This window comes from Urocampus carinirostris, chromosome 4 (genome assembly GCF_059441175.1).
Source record: "Urocampus carinirostris isolate Australia breed hairy pipefish chromosome 4, RoL_Ucar_1.0, whole genome shotgun sequence".
NCBI classification, from domain to species: domain Eukaryota; kingdom Metazoa; phylum Chordata; class Actinopteri; order Syngnathiformes; family Syngnathidae; genus Urocampus; species Urocampus carinirostris.
Window position 1 is genome coordinate 25,289,888 of NC_142352.1, and position 22,807 is coordinate 25,312,694.

Sequence of the window (22,807 nt, forward strand, 5' to 3'; positions counted from 1 at the left end):
ATTGGACAAAAACATCCACAAAAAAATAGACTGACTTTAATTAAGTCACTATCTTGACGCTTATTAAAATTTAACAATTGTAATTTGTACTTACAGTGTGCTAAACATTTTAATTAAACATATTTAATTTATTTAAACCTTCCATTGACAATATATTGTCAGAATTCAATGACAATAAATGATTCATTTTTTTATATTTGAATAATTATCTGTTTTAGTTAGTCCTCAGTGTATTAAAGAATGTAAAAATCCTATATTATATTATAATAATATTTCAAAATATTATGTGAATTACACTTTTTGAGGCGAGTATTTCATTATGACTTGGTCAATGTATAAGTAATTTGCATTGTACAAACATTTGAGTGAAATGAGTATAATGGACAGTTTTATAACTAGAATATTTATGTTTTGGATAATAGTCTGTTATTGTGAAACTGGTAATTGAGTATGCGAACATGTCTTTGTAGCCGGTTACTGTGATCCCTGGCTAAAACGTGGTTTACTTTTCACGGATTTGCTACCTCTCTGATTTGCATTGTGCATCGTGTTCCTAATTTGGATATTTTTTCTTTAAAGGCATCGCAGAGTATTTGATTGTAACAAAAAATAAAGGATTTAATTTACACATTTTACATCCAAGGTTTAAAAATAATCAAATCGTCTGACTATTGGATGACAACATCTATACTTTCCATCGAACCACAAATAGACACTATCCCCCAATCACAGGTTAATTGTCTGGTCCAAATTGTCCCTAGGTGTGAATGAGCGATTGAATTGTCTGTTCCTGTGTGTCCTGCGACTGGCTGGCAACCAGTTCAGGGTGTACCCTGTCTACTGCCCGAAGATAGCTGGGATGGGCTCCAGCACCGCTGCGTCCCTACTGAGGACAAACGGTGCAGATAATGGATGGAGGGATGGAGGTTTAAGCATGCCATACGGAGTTCTAGCTAAAGAATCTGCTTACTAGCAATTTCCTAATCAAATATTTTTAAACACCAGGTCAGGGATCTAAACCTCAGTTCAGCTCTCATCCCAAATCCAGACTTTTTGTTCGGAGGCCAGCTGGATAGGCAAAAGAACTCCATTTGTTTTAGCTTTCATTTTCAGTATAATGCTTTAGTATTTAGCATACATTATTAAGCTACCCCCCGTTTTATGTTATGGATGACAGGGGATCTTTTCTAAACACAACACGTTTATTCACAATCAATGTGGGGGAAGAAAAAAAAAAACTGTTTCATGTTCGGTTATTAATTTGTAACTGGTTTAACAGTTGAGCGAATGCAGTTTTACACTTGAACCACCTCACCACGCTATGGAAACTCAATACTGCCCTCAGACAGAGAGAGCATTTGGTTAGCATGTATCTAAAAAAATCATAATTTTGATAGAAATAACCCGAAGACCCGCTTCTTGTTTTGACACATGTTTGTTTGCTTCCATCTTACACTATTCTTGCAAGACAGACTCCCACAGCAAAACTGAAAATCTAGGCAATGGAGATGCAACACTATAGGAAACTTCTAGGCATCAGCTACACTGCTCATGTGACGAACAAAACCTAGTGCAACGCCATCAGGGGGCACATTAGACCAATTGTCAAATGTGCGCAGAAGAAAACGTCATTGGTATTGTCTCGTTACAAGATCAGAACTGGCCAAGATCTAGGGCACAGTCCAAGAGGGCCAGAGGAAACAAAGTCTAAAAAAGAACTGGGCCGACAACTTCAGGAATGGACCCACAAACAAAGAAGGAACAGTAGTCAAGTCAGGTCAAGTCATTTTTATTTGTATAGCCCTTAATCACAAAGAGTCTCAAAGGGCTTTACAGGTTATTACACAAACACAGACTATTTTGTCTGACTATTATTACACCATCCCCTGATCTGGAACCTACATGAGGGCAAGGAAAATCTCAATAACCTCAACATGAGGAAAATGAAGAAGCCTTGAGAAGGGACCGCACACGTGGTATCCCCCTTTCAGGATTACCAGACAGCAAAGGATGTTGCAATCACAAATAATACAGAGATATTGTCCAAGAAAAGTATAGGTTATTCATATGCTATAGAGTAGAAGTGTGTTTTAAGCTTAGATTTAGACAGTAGATACGGCTGTCCAGAAATGCGTCCTCCTTGGTGCCCCAATGACCCAGGCGGTTAAGGGATCCATGAACTGTTTGACAAGACTACGTTGTCAAGTCCACCTGAAAATAAAACACTTTACATCTGAGGCTGACAAAAAGACAATAACTGGTATATTGAATAACATCAATACTAGTTCAATTTCCATCCAACCACAAATGAACACACTCTACCAATCAAGACGATATTTTACTGCTCATCCTTTCTGCTTAAGAGGAGTATAGAACAAACTGTGTCAGCCCCTAATAGCGAGCTACTGCAATCACTTGAACAATCACGCCACTTTAATGAAGACTATTCCGCAGAATTGCTATGTTTCGCTCATAAAAAACCTCACCCCCGTCACCCGCCACCCAGACTTTGCCCCAGTTGCGTGCACTTAAGTACAAGCCCTTAGAGGGAACTAATGATTGCGCTCTATGTCAGGGCAAACGCAAGCTAGGACGTGTGCTCCTCCCATGTATGTAGCATTGCGCTAAAGCAAGAGCGCAAGGGCGGAGATGCTGTCACACGTCATGGCGGAATGTCAGCTAACGTCTGCCTGATGCTCTCCGAGGCGAAGCATCCGACGTCTCCCGGGAGAGTGGGTTGCACTTCCCACATTCGAGTTTGTCTATTTCCTAGCCTCCTATCGCAATGAGTATGATTTAAGTATTTGCGTCAAAATATTAATCCCCAATGCTGGCTTCCAAATTTGAGTCATTAACTTTTTGGCATTTTTCGTGGACACTTTTTTCTGCAAAGACGGGCCTTAAACGTCTCAAGGTTGTGTTATTTGCAAGTATTTTGATACAACTAGTAATTTTAGGACTGCGTGTTCTATATTCAGAACATATTGCCGTCGGTCCCGGCCTTTTACTTTATTTTCCACCTTGCCCTTGTGAAAAAAACCCTTCAACTTAACCTAATATTATTTGATTAATTATACAATTGGCTTCTGTCTTTCTTCATTTCAAATTGTAGCTGGATGTTGTATAAATATTTATTTCAAATATTTCTTACATAATATTATATTGTCCCAGTCATGAAAAAAAATGTACATGTAAATGTTTACCTTGTAAATATTACATTCAAAAAATAAAATCAAGGATGTGTTTTCATTTAACGTGTTCACTTTGTTACAGTGAAATGTAGACTAGGAAAATCTATAAGGATTTCTTAACCTGCGCATGTTGTAATGTAGTTTGAGCAAGGCACGCATCTTGAGGCACACTGACCATCTTAAATATATTAAAATAGTGAAATGTATTGAAATAAAATAATTAAAAAGTATATTAAAAAATATCATATTTTATATGTACTAATATGTTTCATAATTTATTATGTATTCCCCTTTTAACATTCAAATGTTCAAGACAGGAAATATAGCCAAAGAGTAAAATATATGTTAAAAAACAAATACTACAATTATCTTTCTACTTTTTTACTAGTAAAATAAGAAGAAAACTTTATAATGAGTGTTTTTAGATTTTATTTTATGCAGCAATAGATCAAAGTTAGTTGTTATGATGATTATGCTTACTATGATGATACTGATGATAATGATTATTATCATTATTAGTAGTAATAGTATTATTATTTCAGTTAGTTATCAACATCTTTCACCCAAAATACTCTAGGGCTGATATTTTTGGGTCATAATAATGAAACAAATAATTTCCATTAAAAGTTAAGTCAAATTGCATTTATGTGTAAAGCCTTTAATCATAGCATTTAATGTACAGGGCACAATGACACCATCCTGTGATTTTAGACGAAACAAAACCTTCATTGTCTCTAATGGCAGAAAACCAATTAAGAATAGTTAATTTGTGATTTTATTATTTTTTAAGAATTTCCTGAATAGGTTTTATGACACATCGCAGTACGCAGTGGGGAGGATCATAGATCTAAACAAGGCTCAGTTGTGCACCAAATCTATTTATGTCAACAGAGAATCCACACTGTCATTTTCTACCTTGTCAGTTATTTAGTGTATGCTTTTTTTATTTTAGTCTATTTTTACAATGGCTGGAAACAAATCAATGGAGTTTGATGGATATACTGTACATTTAAGGGCAATTCAATAGCTTAATATCTGGAGTCTGAATTTCAATGACAATATATATTTGGGGGGAGGAAATGGAAACGTTTAGTCTTAAAGCAGTCCTTTAATTTATTCGATAATGATGTTGTCTCAACATAGTCTCAACAGTCTCAAATATAGAAATAATACATTAAATCCCATTTTTGTTAGTTTTTTAGAGTTGTAGGTAAAACATTTCAACAGAGGTTCAAGAGAACTTAGGAGCCTACACATTATTTCTGCGACAATGAAACATGTCAATGAAATGGTTCAAGGTGATGCCAAGGTACTATTTACAACTGAACACATGTAAAGCCCATTTCTAGTTATCTAACTGTAGACGTGCACACATCCAAGAAATCGACTATGTCCTTCTGATCCAGTCAAGGACACTCAATGCCAATGCATTTTCAATTTCGACCTGGATAGACTACATCACAAACCTCTGCAGTCCGAGAAAAAAACATTCCAATTTAGAAAAGTTTTCCCCAGAAAATAATCTAACAATCAAATATTACACCTGCGGGAGAAATACACATGACAATATCCCAGAAAACAGAAAATTGTGTTGCGAGGCTATGCCGCCACATCTTCCTGTGGAAATTTCCCATGAGGCAATGTACCCTCAAGTAAATCAATAACATATTTACCTACCAATTGAACACTGCCTCAGGTGAACGTTCCAACAAGGAAATACTCGATAGACAGTTCATTTTTCCCAATGAGGAAATGCCTTAACAAATGAATTCCATCTCCGTAAATTTATGTCTAAGAAGTTTTGCTGTGGGGGTACCGTTTATCCTTGAAGATAAATTGGAAGCTGACTCAGAAAATAATAAACCATATTTTCTCGACAATAAGGGGCACCTAAAAAACCCAATTTGGACATAAAATTGAGACAGCGCTTTATAGAGTACAGAATATGGTGGACAAAATAAGAAATGAATACAGAAAAAATAAATATGCTTTATCATAAAAGGTTTTACAGTATATTACCGTATTTCAGCAATAATTGAGTAGATATTGATAGAATTGATGAACATTGCTGACTTAAATTGAATAATACTGTATGCAACAGAAATCAAACCATAGATGTGGCGCTGAAAAACAGCGACACTTTCTATTGGACCACAAGTGGCACAAATGACATAAAACAAAGCTTTTAGACCTTATCTCATTGTAACACATTTTTTACTGACAGTGCCACAAAGTCTGATTTACATAGTACATTATGCTAGGTTAAACAGTATCTCCACCAATGAATGATAAAGGGTGGAGAAAACAAAAAGCCTTTCTACAAAATATCAAGGAAGGAGGTCATTGCAAGCAGGTGAAGACGTGGAGAGACTATCTAACCAATTGCACTATGTAAATCAATATAAACATAGCGTAATAATGAGATACTTGTGGTCTTGCGGGTATGTGTCAGTGCTCTTACTGCCACTACTCAGATTCAATTCCTATTGCATACACTGTTTTGCGATTTTGGTCAGCGACACTTATTACATTAGTCTCAAGTTCATGTGCCAGCTCCAATGTCTTAATTTCAAGCGCCATATAACCTGGTGCAACTTATGTGGAAAAATTATATGACGGAAGACTATTTTTGAGGGGTACACCTTATAACCCGGTTTACCTTATATATGGTACAAAGACCTGTTGCGATATCAAGCTTCATTTATCACTGGTTTACTGCTTTACAGATTCTGAATGGAATTGTTTTTATTGTCATATATATCAATGCATTATGCATTGTGTTCAGATAGACAGCATGCAGCAAATGCTATCACGAGGCAGGCTAGGGAGGGCTTTGTGTGTTGAGTTGGTTTGAATGTCTGTGTGCTCCACTGTGATAGGCGGGTGTATGGTGTCAGCAAAACTGTGGGCCGGACGCACAAGTCAATGGGTCCAGCCAAAACAGACAACGCCAGCTAGTTTTAAGCTCTTTACATCAATTCAATCAGACTCTGAGGAAGGTCAGAAGAGTGCAAAGAATGCTGATCATTATTGAGTGCTCCGTGGATTATTATCAGGTCTGGGAACTGACTATGGCAGGTGGCAGTAGGAGAGAAAATAGAGAAAAGTTCTAGGTCCGGCCTACTCCGATGGCTCGGCTAACAACTCTGATAAGCCACCCAAGGCCAGCCTGTATCTCACACACGCCAGATCCATTACCCGTGAAATAGATAACCGCTACATTCAAGAAAATTGCATTTCAATCATCACGAACACCTGGCTTTATTCGAAGATACCCAACACTACCCTGCATCTAGCCAGCTGATGTACAAGGCTCTTTCTTACTCTGAAAAATACCATCCAATGTATTGCACTTCTGTATCATGACAATACAGAGCATTAATTCCACTGAAATTATTTGTTCTATGCTTGTATTAGTAAAACTATGGATGTCATTTGTTACTGGAATAGACTCTCAGTTGGTGAGAACGTCATCTGGAGGTAAGTTTGAACCTTGTGGGCTTTTAAGAATGTACAACGCTACTTTGTGGATTTTGACTTTTCGCGGTTGGTCCTGGTTCCCATCAACCGTGATAACTGGATAACTGAAGGATTACGCTGCTTGTGGAACAGCATTAAAGAGTTATAATTTAGAGCTTATTTTTAAAAATATTTCTGTACAAATCTAAGTCATCTTAAGAGAAACTGTTCCACCAAGGATATTTCCTGAAAAGGAACTGTTGCTAAATATATATATATATATATATATATATATATATATATATATATATATATATATATATATATATATATATATATATATGCTTATACAAAACCTTGCAGGTGAAACGCTTTACAAGAAAGTGTATTGTGATGTGAGATCACAATGTGAGGAAGTATTCTCACCAAGAGTAAATCTTCACAGTAAAGTGGAAATGCAAATCTCAACCAGGAAACTCCATTACTTTGTTCTTTCTTAGATGATACTCGATTGAAGAAATGTAAAGCTTTTCGGCATCAAACTGCCTCCATCTACTCCAATTAATGATGTCAAAGCAAAGCACTTCACCACATTAGCATCCAAGTGACGACAACGTGTGATGTCTCGCTGCGATGCCGCTAAATGTCACGATTGCGCCGGCGTTTCCGAAGTGACAAACACATTGTGCTTGTTAAAAGTGACCAGATGGGCGAGGGGGGGTCATGTCAAGTTGAGCATTAACTATGCAAGACTTTGCATGTTGTTATGTAAAATGTATAGAAACCCCAAGGCTGCACGTTCATATAGCGCTTCATGTATGCCAGATGTTGCCCTCATTAAGTGCTATTTGAACTTTGTTATACATGGAAAGAAAAAAAAATATTTTTAATAACCATGTGACAGAGACATAAGCATGAAAGAAAAGAAAAACATATATATATATATATATATATATATATATATATATATATATATATATATATATATATATATAGCTGTATGTATGGTTAAACAATAATTCAAACAAAGGAGAAGGGGCCATTTGAGACCTACTATTGATTTGAAGACCCTTTGCTTAAACCCGATATCAGTGTTTTTTTGTGTTCAAAAGACCACACCATATACTTTAAGACAAAAAAATAACATAAACACCACACCTGCTCCCCAGGCAAAAGCCAATTTTATAATGAACTCCATTGTTGAACCTGATCATTTGAGTTTGCGTACAAGAAAATGTATCGTTGAAATGTGACCTCATTTGTGAAACAAAGGACATCCCAAGCTTGCAGTAATCAAAGGTCCATGCCTGATGCTCTCCACCCAAAATGCAGTTTTGTTGAAGCTAATAAATGTGCAAGAGAGTCCATCTTATAAGAGACCAAACGTTCTTAGGAGTAAGCGACCAAGTCCTTTTCCAGAAAGCAACTAACAAGTTCTGTTTTGCATCAGCGAGCTCAAAGGTCAAATCTACACGCTTTTTCTGTGTTGGGCCACTAACCTTTGCTGGCAAAGAGCGCCCCCGGGACAAAGTAAGGACGAGCCAGCCAAAGACCTCAGCAACAACGCCCTGCATTCAGTGATTCTGGTCCAGACCAGGCCTCCAGACTCGAGGACTGCTTTTCTACCTCCTGAAACCTCTAAATCAGCTTCCATGCCGTCATCGCTTCACCACACTGAAACCCACGTTAGTGTTATTTAAGTATATCAGATAACAATAACACCCAGTAAAAAAACATGTTAAAAATGAAGACAACCATTTTTTTTTCCATTTCCATTCCATGCCAGCCATGATCCCAACTTCCTTCTTTATGACCTCTTCTCATCCTTCTTTTTGTGTGTTTTATTCAATTGTATTTCTGTAAATGATTAATAGAGAAAAATTCTTGAATCAGAAAGTGTGTGTCTGGATTAAAGTATATTAAACTTTCAAAAATGGTCAAATAATTCACTTAAAATTGGCGTGTAACCAATACTTCAGATTAACTAAAATGTTTTTCATCCGTTCTCCATAAAAGATTATCTAAACAATCAATGTATGTGGTGCTCCAAAAAGGCAAGACGAGTTTAAAAGAAAAATATTTCTTCTCCAATTTGTTCCAATAATTCAATGACCACCCAAATTTGCTTCAACAGGTAAGGTATGTAAAGTAATAACAGGTATGTGACGTAATAATCTAATAACACATTTCCCAAAACAATCTACAATGCATTGATAGACATGATTTAATGTATACCTTTTATTTTAATTGTGTGTATATTTATCTTACTCAATATGATAAAAGAGCTTCGACACAAGACTGGTAGTTCAGTGGGGGCCACGCTCCAAATATAGCAACCCCTATCATATATCATGCATTGCGCCATCTGCTTGGTGGATTCCAAATGTTATTGCAATGTTTAAAGGAACATATTATTCATGGAGGTGTAATTAACACAGCCCAAATTTAATAAACAGGAGTAAGCGAGTACGTAAAGATATAATTTATTTTAATGGATATCCAAGTCGAAATATCTATTTAAGGTATGATAGCCTGAGGCATCTGGGGGGAATGATATAGTGCTTGCCACAAATTTTATATAATGGTTTATTTTATTTATTTTTTTCAATTATTTTGAGGCTGGTGTTTTTTTGCAACTTTACAGGCGCTCTAGGTTTATGATATAAATATTGCAAATTGTATCTGTTTCTTATTGTTTTTGGGCCTTTTTTTTCTATTTTTGCATGTATGTGTCATTTTTTCATTCATTTTTAAGTTTTCAAATATAGAAAAATTAAAAAAACAAAAATTGGAGTTAAACTGGCCATGGATTAAAATGTGTAATCTAATTTAAGATCACTTAAAAAAACTGGTGTTAACCTAGTTTAAAATGTTTCTTTTAAAGGTGTTTTTATAATTGATGTGTTTATCAAAAAATATCTTAAAATACAAATATGTCTTTAAAAAATAATAATTATACAGACGACGTATATAAGAATTATAAATAGTTATTATTATTATTTTTTTACTTTTGTTAGGGTGCCCATAAATATACACATGAATGTTAAGGAGCATGCACTTTAGCAAAATAAATAAAACTATGATTTGAGACAATGATATGTGTACTATTCATCGATCCATCCATCTATTATCTGTACCGCTTATCCTCAGTAGGGTCACGGGGTTGCTGGGGCCCATCCCAGTCATCACCGGGCAGTGGGCAGGGGACACCCTGGACTGGTTGTTAGCCAGTCACAGGGTACACAGGGACAGACAATTTGCTCGCTCATTCACACCTAGGGACGATTTGGACCGGCCAATTCACCTGAAATGCATGTTTTTGGAATGCGGGAGGAAACCGGATTGCCCGGAGGAAACCCACGCAAGCACGGCAAGAACATGCAAACTCCGCACAGGAAGGTTGGCAGCTGGATTTGAACCCATGACCTCAGAACTGTGCCGCACACGCGCTGACTACTGCGCCGCCGTGCTGCCCGTGTACTATTCATATGTGAGAATTTTTTTTTTATTTTTTACTTACGATACACATGAATAAAGCATAGTATTTTGTCCGCTTTTTTAGCTTATTACATTATTTACATGTGCTCTGATGGAACTTATTTGCAGCAATTGTCGACCGGGTAAAATGGATCACAGCCGCACAGATGCTGTTCATTTTAGAGAAATGAAATAAAGAATTGTCACACGTGACACATTTTTTCTCTCTCGGCCCCACAATGAGAAGAGTGTAGGTAATGGATGACGGCCAAAACAGTGGAGTTAATTTTAGGCGGGTGACAATGGCCTTCTTTATTGACATAAACTGACAAAAAACACTCTTTCTCGGACCCTGATATCAGCGATAATTGACCAAGGTTAATGGATTGCGGCCACAATTTCATTTTAGGCTGGCACAAACAGCAAAAATAAAGGTACTTTCTTCCATTCCCTCTTGCAAAAATATGGTATTGGGTTTAAAAGATTGCAGTTGCACGAGTGCAGTTCAATTTAAGGCGAAAAAAAAACAACAACAATAGACCTACCAGGCCCGACAAAAGATCACTTTGCTTGTCCCTGCATGCAGTAATATGCTATAGGGCACGATGGATTGCGGAATATTTTTCAACCGTGAAGTGCAACGCACAAAGTAGCGAGGGATTACAGAATATATTAGGGCCTCACAATTTAAGAAAAAAAGCTAATTGTGATTTTTTTTCAGACATGCAGTGCAATTTCAAATTCGATTTTGGTTTTGAAAGAAAAGTGCATTTTCTGTGCTATTTTTATTTTTTTTGTGAGGACTTAATCATAATTACATTTTCACTTCCCAAGAGATTACATCATCACCTACTGAGAGTATAGCACTGTTAAGAAAAAAAAACAACAACTATCAGACTACAAATAAAAACACAGAAATGCAGTTGAATGAATGGTCATGTATTGCGATTATAGAACACTACAACAAAATTGGAGGGGTTCTCCTTTCAGAGTGAAATTAAATTAAATGAAATGATCTGCATTTATATAGCGCTTTTAGAGTCAATGACTTCCCAAAGCGCTTTGCATTGTGCTTCAGATTTCCCAATAGCGGCCGTGATCTGTGCAGCCATGTAAGGCGCTAACCTGCTTATTGGGGGTATTGGGGGTTCAGTGTCTTACCCAGGGACACTTCGGCATGTAACACGGACAAGCCGGGATTCAATCTGGGATCCCTTAATCCTAAAACGATCGCTCTACCTCCTGAGCTACTGCCGCGAGTAAGAACGTGATTCAGACACAGGCTGGTTATCTGCATACTAGCAATGGGTTACCGCAAATTCTTAACGGTCTCCTCAATGATTAAAATACAAGAGCCATTAATGTGGCGGTTTCCCATAACATGTAGCTCCAGCTCATCCATATCATGGGTAATGAATCTGCCATTGGTCAGATATAGGTTTGAAAGGGGTTGCTAAAGAGAGTTGGTAGCCTAGCCATTATCAGTAGGCAGTACATGCAGCCCTCTCGCCCGACGCCACCCCAGTCGATTTGCTGACATGATAACAATCCACAGAGCACTCGCTGGTGATCGGCATTTCTTTGTGCTCTTCTGACTATCCCCTGAGTCTGATTTATTGTATACATTTAGTTTTAATGAAACAAACCGTTAAAAGCTGTCTGTCTTGTTTGTTTTTGCACCTTTAAAACCCAAATGGTGCAAAATGCTGGTTGGCCAAATACTTTATCACTGAAATAAAGAAATATGTAAATCCTTAAAAAAACAATGTTGTCTTTTGTGATTACACATTTTTACCACGTCACATTTTGATTTTAGTGAATCGTCTAGCCCTAATAAATAAATGTATGTAGGAGACCACACTGCCACAAATACATTTCCCCTATACGTTTCCAACGATCGACTCTGCCAACACAAGGAAGGGCACACCAAGGCCCTTTCATTAACATGAACGGACCAGACTCACCAGCTATGTTATAAAAATTTGAACCAAAAAAGTGTTCATTTATAATCAAAATATTAATTAGGGGCCGATGTTTGTCATCATTATTCATGCCACATATTTATTTCATTGCATGTCTAAATTAAATGTTGCCAAATAATTAGTCAATTGGTTTACTTTATTTTAAATAGCATCAACTGGAAACTTCGACCGGTCTAAGGACACGCCTCTGATGTCCAATGACCTCATTGGCATTTAAAAGGGGCAGTCTGGAACGCCTGTTCTCTTTCTTTACTTTCTCTTGATTCCAAGACAGTGGCCAAAAGAAGGGCCCCGAGCCCCCCCTCGAGCAATGGGGACAAAGAAGGCCGAAGCTCAGGGCTGTGGCCCCTCAGTTTGGCGCAGGCCAACTTTGAGGCTTGGATAATCTGTGGTTCTTTCTGTCCCTCCTGGTTAGCTTAAAGCAACAAGGAGTCTAGATTGGAGATATGTTTTTTTTTCCACGTTTTCCCTTACTTTTTAAATTGACGGGTATCAGAAAGGAGTGTGACACCCAGGCCAAAAAAGGCCAAACGTTTGCCAGTCCACAAAGCAGAAAAAAAAATGATTCTGCCACAATGAAGAAAATAAAAAAAAAACACAAAGGCAAGCTCATTTCCAAAGATCCCAAGGTATCACTTTAAAAGCCTCAATTACTTTGCCAAAATGTCCTATTTGCAGGAGTCAGCTCTACTCACGCACAAAGGGAAAGTGAAGCCTGTTGGGATTCCATGGCGTCTTTGACACGCAACAACAATCGATACGACTGGCCAAGGAGGTCAAACGCAGTATCGGTGCAGGCCAACGAGTGCCGCTTTGCAATACTCGCTATTCATTTGTTATCAGCGCTCACACGCTTCCATTACCGAGACAATGGGGAGGAAGATGGTGTCACAGCGCGGGTGGATGCGTGGGGGGGTGCCAAAACCTTACAAATGAATCCAGACTCAAAGAGTGAAGGGACAGTCATTAGAACCAGAATAGAATGGCCAACCCTTTTCTTTTGCTTGCCACACCAATTACAGATTCAAGTGCACTGCAAGGTCTGAAATATCATACTAGGATAACCACTGTTTCTTAGGATTTTTTTTCTTGAATAATTGAATGCATGCCAACTTCATGACATTAAAAAGCAGTACATTTTGTCTGTGCACTCTATTTTTACATGCAAAACACAATCTGACTCCGGGATGTGAAAAACCAACAAAAGGTGGTTATTTAAAACCTAAAGTGCTTTACCAAAACGAAAATCACATGTGATCATTGGATGTGTTTCTTCACACAAAAATGCTTTAAAGTAAAGGAGCTGTAGACTAAAATAATAGTCTTGGAAATTTGTTTTTTTTTTGTCATTGTATAACTTCATAAGAGTAATAGATTTTTGTGGCGAAATGTGGTGGTCAAAAGTGTGAAGCGGTAGTGTTAGCAGGTATGGGAAAATACACAAACATTTTTTTATAAAAGCATAAAATTATGAAAAATTTGAATCAAAGGTGTCTGACTGTACTTTAAAAATAGTAACCATTTTTGTGATTGACACGTTTTATCTCAGGACTTACTACATGTGCCAAACCTTAGACATGGTCCACCAAGGTGTATAGTTTAGTTAAGATATCTTTCTGCCACTAAAATGTTGGATTCTTACTGTACTCTACTGACTTCTAAAAAAATAAATGTTTTGCTAAAAAGCTTAGTCATAAAAAAAATATATAATCCAAATTTCTACAAAACCTCAGCATAAAAGTGACAATAAATATTGCAACTTAACTTCTGCCAGCCATATTTTGTCTCAGGACCTACTACCAGACTTTAGACTAAGATCCAGCAAGTGTATGCAAACAAACGCCTAAATTAATGAAGTGCAAATGTCCTAAACATAGTGCAACCTTGTTTCTGTTATTCTTGGGACTTATTCCATGTGCCAAAATGCAGACACAGACCCAGATAGTGTACTGGACTGTCTCAGAAAATTAGAATATTGTGATAAAGTTCTTTATTTTCTGTAATGCAATTAAAAAAACAAAAATGTCATACATTCTGGATTCATTACACATCAACTGAACTATTTCAAGCCTTTTATTATTTTAATATTGCTGAATTTGGCTTACAGCTTAAGAAAACTCAAAAATCCTATCTCAAAATATTAGAATATCATGAAAAAGTATACAAGTAGGCTATTCAACTAATCACCTGAATATCTAATTAACTCGAAACACCTTGCGAGGGTTTCCTGAGCCTTAAAAACACTCAGCTTGGTTCAGTAAACTAAATCACTGCTGATCTGACTGCTGTCCAGAGGACCATCATTGATACCCTCCATCAGGAGGGTAAGACACAAAAAGAAATTTCTCAAAGAGCAGGCTGTTCACAGAGTGCAGTTTCAAAGCATATCCACAAAAAGTCTGTCGGAAGGGAAAAATGTGGCCGGAAACGCCGCACAACCAAGAGAGATGACCGCAGCCTTGACAAAATTGTGAAGAAGAGCCGCTTCCAGAATTTGAGGGAGCTTCAAAGACAGTGGGCTGAAGCTGGAGTCCAGGTATCAAAAGCCACAGTTCACAGACATGTCCGGGAAATGGGCTACAATAGCCGTATTCCCGTGGTCAAGCCACTTCTGAACTCAAGACAACGGAAGAAGCGTCTGACTTGGGCTATGGAGAAGAAGCACTGGACAGTTGCAGAGTGGTCCAAAGTCCTCTTTTCAGACGAAAGCAAGTTTTGCATTTCATTTGGAAGTCAAGGCGCCAGAGTCTGGAGAAAGGCTGGAGAGGAGCAAAATCCAAGTCGCTTGAAATCCAGTGTGAAGTTCCCACAGTCAGCAATGGTTTGGGGAGCCATGTCAGCTGCTGGTGTTGGTCCACTGTGTTTCATCAAGTCCAGAGTAAATGCAACTGTGTACCAAGAGATTTTAGAGCACTACATGCTTCCATCTGCTGAAAAGCTCTATGGAGATGAGGATTTCATTTTCCAGCATGATCTGGCACCTGCCCACAGTGCCAAAACCACCAGTAACTGGTGCACTGACCATGGCATCACTGTCCTTGATTGGCCTGCTAATTCCCCTGACCTGAACCCCATCGAGAATTTGTGGGGTATAGTTAAGAAGAAGATGAAAGACACCAGACCTACAAATGCAAATGAGCTGAAGGCCGCTATCGAAGCATCCTGGGCATCAATAACACCTCAGCAATGCCACAGGCTGATTGCCTCCATGCCACGCCGGATTGATGCAGTAATCCGTGCAAAAGGATTCCCAACCAAGTACTGAGTGCATCAATGGACATGTTCAAATGTTTGATTTAGTTTTGCTGTTATAAAATTATTTCTTTTACTTGGTCTGAGGAAGTATTCTAATATTTTGAGATAGGATTTTTGAGTTTTTTTCAGCTGTAAGCCAAAATCAGCAATATTCAAATAATAAAAGGCTTGAAATAGTTCAGTTGATGTGTAATGAATCCAGAATGTATGACATTTTTGTTTTTTTAATTGCATTACAGAAAATAAAGAACTTTATCACAATATTCTAATTTTCTGAGACAGTCCAGTATATTTTGGATGCCTCTTGCTACTATTTCCCCAGATGATGGCAGTAGCCCTTTGACCAAATTTCCTTTCTCTGGGAGAAATTTAGCCCACCCCATTTCCGACATGGCGACCGTAAATTAAACAATGAAAGTTGACTGTGGAAGGCGCCACTTCCAGGAAATTTGAGTATGTTTTAACAGAAAGCCAAAGCAACCACTTCTTCCTAATTTGCCAGGAGACTATAGCTATTTTCAAAGAATATAATATAAAAAGCCACTCCCAGACAAAACATGCTGACCACAAAAAGTTAACTGGAAACTAACTCTGTGAAAAGGTGAAGCAACTCGAAGTTGTGTTAACGGCACAACGGTGCTTTTTCACGAGACCCTGAGAGTAAAATGAAAATGCTACGAAGACAAGCCATCACCAAGCACTTTAGTGGGTCCGGAAACCATTCAAAGAAGGCACATTTATTAAAGACTGTTCAAACAATGCCAGGCTGAACAGTCAGCCTTCACACATTTTTGAGTTTCCAAATTTTGACCATTTCCTGAAAAGTCTGGACACCCTCGTCTTACACTACAACCCAAAAAAAAAAAAAGATAACATTTCCAAACAGGCTCTGAGGACACACACGGAAAAAAAAATTGAGAAATGTAGTATTGTAGTAAAATTAGTATAGTTGTTTTTGTGAGCCCTGATGTTTTTCTTCCATCATTTAAAAAATTTACTTTCTGTTATCTTCATGCCCCGTGGGTAATTCGCTGAATGATTAAAATTGTGAGGACAACATTTATAATTTTCAAGAAATAATTTACTTTTTCAGATGTTTTTCCACTACTCGGAGTATGAAGTCATCCCCCTTGTTTCTTCAGCAGATGCCTGTGAATTGTCTTGACAAAGTGTCAATTTGTTATTTAATTGCGTGCTGAGGTTAAAACAAAACTTTTTTCACCATTACCCGCCTGCAGATTTCAATCCCAACATGCCAAGTGAATGGTAAAACTTCAATGCAGCATAACACAGGCAACACATTGCATCAAATCAAAGTATTTATTTTTTCTTCTGGCCGAGTGCAGATGGGGCGTGTAGCAAGTCCAAGCAAGATTTCTCGGCCCAGATGGAGCCGCTCAGCTTTTGCGATTCATCTTTGAGGATTTCACACTGACTCCCGCCTCCCTCTATTCCTCTCTCGTGATTCTGCAGAAACCGGAACAAACGTCAATGGCGCAACGGCGGGACACTAGATCTTGTTAGATATCTGTGTCACACACTAGTTTTACGTGAAGGGCAGGCGTCAAGTGTTAGAGGCCGTTTCAGAAGCAAATCATACTTGCTCTCACATATAACACCATACACCCACACAGTTATACCCATGCAAAAAGACTAATATACTCTCATACGAACACAGTCACACACATGCACAGACCTTACTATACTCCCTTGAACATAATACTATGTCATACACACTACTATCCTCTCTCACACATACCACTATACTCTCATACACAGTACTACACTCGCGCATGTCCTTGAGAAGTAAAATGAAATGAAATGATCTGCATTTATATAGTGCTTTTCAAGTCAATGACTTCCCAAAGTGCTTTACATTGTGCTTCACATTTCCCGAAAGCGGCCATGATCTGTGCAGCCATGTAAGGCGCTAACCTGCTTATTGGGGGTATTGGGGGTTCAGTGTCTTACCCAAGGACACTTCGGCATGTAACACGGACAAGCCGGGATTCAAACTGGGATCCCTTAATTCTAAAACGATCGCTCTACCCCCTGAGCTACTGCCGCCCAAGTAAATCGTAAGTGCATAAATCCCTAACTGTACTAGCATAGAGACACAGTCTCACCATGTGCAAACACTAGTATACTCTCATACACGCTACAAGAATCTCTCACCTTTACTAATATACTCTTATACAAATTATATTATATTATCTAACACGTACTGCTATTCTCATTACTATCAGACACAAAACACTATACTCTCTCACGATACTACAACACTCTTATAGACATACTACTGTACTCTCTCACTATACGATCATAAACACACGTCTATACTTCCTTAAAAAGACTGCTATACTCCCAAAGTAAAACACCACTGAGAAGTATGGTGAAAATTACACCATGTGTGAAAACACCTACAGTACTAGAAATTTTAATAGTGTGTAGGGGGACATTTTTTGCTACAAATACGCCTACCACCCTTTCCATCCAGTCTCGGTCAAAAGGAGGGAACCTCAAAAGACACTTTCTTTTTGCCACGAGATGTTTTATTTTAATATTTTTTTTTGTGTGTTGGATTATTGGTTTATCCAACTGACTGATAAACTGTCTCCACGCCCATTTCCCAGCACCAGTGTTCCCACACCCGTGTTGGACAGCTTCAAAAGAGAGTGTACATCAGGGACGCTGGTGTACTCAACAAATATGCTCAAGGGCAACAATGATTTATTGTTCCCAGGAAATGGCTAGACTTTACAAATGTAAAATATAATTCATATCACAAATGTTTTGGTGTGTAATCAAAATATTATGCATTTGTGGTTATGTGCTGTGTCATGATTCGTGCTAGATATTATTTATTGTGTGTATGAATGAGAGTGGCTATCAATCAACCATTTGACATCTGTTGGTGTGTGACGCCATATTTTTTTTTTTTTTTTTTTTTGTTAAATCCTAAGTACCCTAGCCAGAACACACAAGGAAGGTTCAAATGACACACTTCCGGTGGTCTATGACAACACTGGACATGTAAAATGCCAACACACGTCTGCTCTCTGTTCTCTACTCTGGGAGCGAGGCTGCATTGCCCATGGCTGGCTCTTTTCCCAAGAAAAGGAGGCCTGAACCTGGGGCGCCACAGGGCTGGATCAACCATAGCTATCTCTTTCCCACTCTCTCTGCTCGAAGAAGCATGCAATGAGACTAAAGGGAGAGACATTTTAAAATGTGCCCGAGTCCACGAGGTGTTCTTCCCTATGATAATAACAAAGACAAAAATAAAAATCACAGCTGCCATTTATGTTGCCGGACTATGTATTCAAAAATGCCATGAACAATGTCCAATCATTTCACTTTGTTGATTACCTTAGCGTCCTGTTTATTTATCCTTGTCGCAGTCACTGAGGGATCACTTGACTTTTCAATTTTACTTTTTTATAATTATTTTTTTTAAATTAGAAATGGGTGAGTTTATCTTGCAATATTTTTGTTGTCTATTGATTCCATGTATGAATTTGTTTGTTTGTTAATCAACATTGCACTAGTTTGTGTCTACATTTCCTTTAGATCAATAATTGTTATCAAACTTAATGAACTTCAAAATTGATAACTTAAAGGTAAAATAAAATTGACGTACACATTATTCCCTTTAGGGTAACTTAATTTTGATATTTACATAAAGAAATAACTAAATCACACTCAACACTATATTTTCGTGGTAAAACTCCAGCATGCTCTGCTGGTTAAGTCACCATGTTGAATTCTATACCAAACAAATTCAAAAATAAACAATTCCTTCGACAGGTGTGTAATAAAGAATAGTAGTGTGTGAGAGGGTATAATATTGTGTGTGAGAGTCTATAATACTATGTGTCTGGAAGTATAGAAGTGGTGTAAGGTAGTATAATAGTGTGTGTAAGAGTGTATAGTTGTGTGTAAGAGAGATTATAGTTAAGCATGTGAGAGAGTGTGTCGCTATATGTGAGAGCATGTATGATTTGCTTATCAAATGACCTTTCATAGTAAAACTTTGACTCTCACAGTAAACAGATCCACTAAAAGTATTTTTGTTTATGTTTTTGAAATTGTTTTAGGTACTTAAAATCCAAAATCGGTTGACGGTAAAGGTTTTTTTTGCGTCTAACTCAATTATTGTCATTAGTACTACTTTATTTTAGTTGCTTCAATCTTTGAAGCTTTAGATCAGGGCCCACCAACTTTTTTTAAGCTTAGAGCTACCGTATTTTCTGCACTATAAGGTGTGCCATATAATAAGGCCCACCCCAAGAAAACAGTCGTGTGTGACATATTTTTCAAGCACAGTGTTGCAAGCACACTGGTGCAAATAATTAAAACTACAGTAATAGGTACGGTTGCATAGAAAATAAATGCATTTATATTAATATAATTCATTTCATTGAACACAAATTAACATAACATCTGGTTTCACCACTATAATTAATATTTCTTTTTCATAAATGTAACTGTGCTGTCTTCACTACGAAGTATCCCCTTTTTTGCCAGAGGAAGATGGCGTTCCAAATAACCAGACTCATCTGACTTAAGTTGGTGCCATCAAAGTTCTGCGGTTCTTTTTTGTTTTGTTTTAGCAACATGATAAACACAAGAGGGCACTGGAAGACCACTCTGTGTTTCTCAAAAGCAGAACAGTTAAGCTAAGTATTTAATTGTGACTATGCAGTTATAATTTCTCCATCGTATTTTTTTGGGATACAAAGTGCATGGATTATAAGGTGCACTTTCAAATTTCTGGTCAATTTGAGGGTTTCTATGTGCAGATTATAGTTTATTTTTTTTACTGTTTAGCTTTAAGGGCTTCTAGTTTGATATGCTGTTCTAAATTAACTTATTATTTTATTACTATGTTATTACAAGGTTGAAATTATTAAAATTACGGTTAAATAGGCTCAGTCAACCACTTAAACATATTCCTTGTATAAAGGCACTGAGTGATTTACATATATGAATTGTAAGCTAATTAAAAAATAATAATTTGGGTAGAATTCATCATGTATTAAAATAAATTGTTCATGTCATGTGTTCATGTATTTCTCATTCCAGTTAAAAATTAATTTTCATAAAAACTCCCAATGGCTGGTTAGCTGATTGCAGCTGTTCTTGAGGGGCCCGTTGGCACCACATTTTTGACCCCATCTACTGAAGAATTAAGACTTTAAATTTTAAAGTTTTTTTTTTCTGTAATTTTCTACTGAAAATGTTGATAAACCATTTCTCCAAATCTTTTTTATTTTCTTTTAAACCGAAAATCAATAAATATCTGTATTCATAGTTCTGTTTAAATATCAATAACACCTTGTTGCTAGGAAGAATAGTTAATTTAAAAATGTTCAGTCATTGACAACGGGTATTTGAATGGCATCTATACTTTTACACTTGATTTTAATAAATAATACACCTTTTTTTCCAAATTAGGTTTTAAAATCTGCCTACTGCATTTTGCATACCTTCTTTAAAACTTCTGTTTAACGTTTACCTTGAAAAAAACTCCACAGCAGCAACGACAAACGGATTTCTATTCGTCCTTCATGTTCTTTTAATTCTGTAGTGCCTCGTAAATGACTTATTTCGATGAAATGTTAAAAAACGCTCAAGAGCAAAAAAAAATGGCTTTAAGCTGCTGCTTCAATTCATTTCAAGCATAAAGGCTAATTTGATGACCTTATGGGTTTCAATAGAAGTCACAGTTCTCCTGCAATTTATCTAATCATTTAATGCTACACAGAAAAATTAAACGGAGAGAAAAAGGAAGAGGAAGTCAAAGTCGACGAATACCATTTAATTGAGGGGAATACAAAGCTCTCTGACAATGTGCCTTACATGGACATGGAGATATTTTTTTCCTTTTTTTTTTTTTCTTCTCTAAGAAAAATCAAGGTTGTTCACATGCTGCATGTAGCGTCCATGCACATATCGTTGTAATTGGACGGCACATCTTCAGGGCTTATTTGCAGATCTTTTTCTCCGAAGCCCGCTGTGCCTGTTAGAGCCTTTTGTTGTCAACCTGAGGAGCAAATTAACAAGCATGTGAAGTCTCAGGGTTTGTTTTTTGATCTGTAAGTGGTCGGCAATACAAAAAGTCAAGATGGCATCGGAGCTGAATACATGTGTGAAGTAAGGGTTGGTATATCGATCCACATATTAAACTTCACCGGTACTGAGTGAGTACTTGGATCAGATAGATACTGTTGCCTTAAAATTAATACTGTTTTCCAGTTTCACTTATTGCTATAAAGTTACTGGGTTTTAAGGTTATAAATAGCTAATAACTCTTGTATTTGATCCAATTGTGGTAACACTTTATGTGCACTACTGATTTTATTTTCAGATCATTGTACAATGGAAGGGCCCATATTTCCAGAGTAAAAGTATCTAAGACGCACCTTCCTAAATATCTCTTCGTAATTTCCATTTTGAATATATATATATATATATATATATATATAATCTATATATAAGATTAAAACGGAAGATTAAACACTAACCATATGTGTAGCTAGCTCAGAAGGTAAAATGCTCATCCTGGAATCGAGATGTTGCAGGTTCAATTCCCGGCTCCTCTATGATGTATGTCACTGTGTCCTTGGGCAAGAAACTGACTTCCTAATGCCCCCAGTGAGCAGGTAATTTCCTTGCATGGCTAACGCTGTCATTGGTTAGTTAGGGAAAGTGTGAAGCACATTGTAAGGCGCCTTAAGGGGTCATTGACTTTAAAAGTGCTATATAAATGCAGACAACAATTTTTATGTAGAAGCAATTTATTTTAAATATGCATTTCTAAATTAATTTACCGAATATCCAGCATTAGAAAGGCACATTGGATTATAAGGCACACTTTTGAGTCCCTAGCAAGTTTGAGGTCTTTGGGTGAGCCTTGTAGTCCGTAAAATATGGTATTTGAAGTTTTTTATTTATGTATTTATTGTTTTTAACAGTTGTTGTCGTTGAGGTATTTTAATTTTTTTATGGTTAAAGGTTTTTACATTGTAATGCTTGGACTTCATTTTCAAAATATTGTGCAATGAAATTTTTTTTTCACTTTTGTTCTGAAACAGTTGTGATAGACAACAATTATATTTTGTACAGTGTTAAAGTTTGCTTTGTATGTATCTCATAAAATGACAAAAAAAATGTTCAGCATTTTTTATCGTAATTTTAGACTAACTCAAGGAGCGAGGGGTTCAATTGTTTAATGACCATGAGTTATCCAAGCAAGATGTATCAGTATTGTCTATATGTTGATAAATACTACAGTGTATTTACTTGGATTGGATGTATATCAAACATTCCAGGATCACCAACGCCAAGGATTAAGGAATCTACAGCAAATGAATACCCTATCCCCATAGGCACTTACCGCAAAACAGGACGGTCGTGGTACATATTCAAAATCACTATCCC

The 22,807-nt window shown here is 37.1% G+C and overlaps 1 protein-coding gene across 2 annotated transcripts in view; it reads right to left on the reverse strand.

The window, feature by feature from the left end:
* cdh8 (cadherin 8) overlaps positions 1 to 22,807 on the reverse strand; it is a 228,626-nt gene that overhangs the window by 140,991 nt on the left and 64,828 nt on the right. The window contains exon 1 of one of the 2 annotated variants that reach the window (XM_088333955.1): positions 8,150 to 8,296. The exons of the other annotated variant lie outside the window; for it this stretch is intronic. Coding sequence (XP_088190081.1) covers positions 8,150 to 8,224 — 75 coding nt within the window. The 5' untranslated portion in view covers positions 8,225 to 8,296. Of the gene's footprint in view, positions 1 to 8,149; positions 8,297 to 22,807 lie in introns of those variants that run through there. 2 annotated transcript variants of the gene reach the window in all.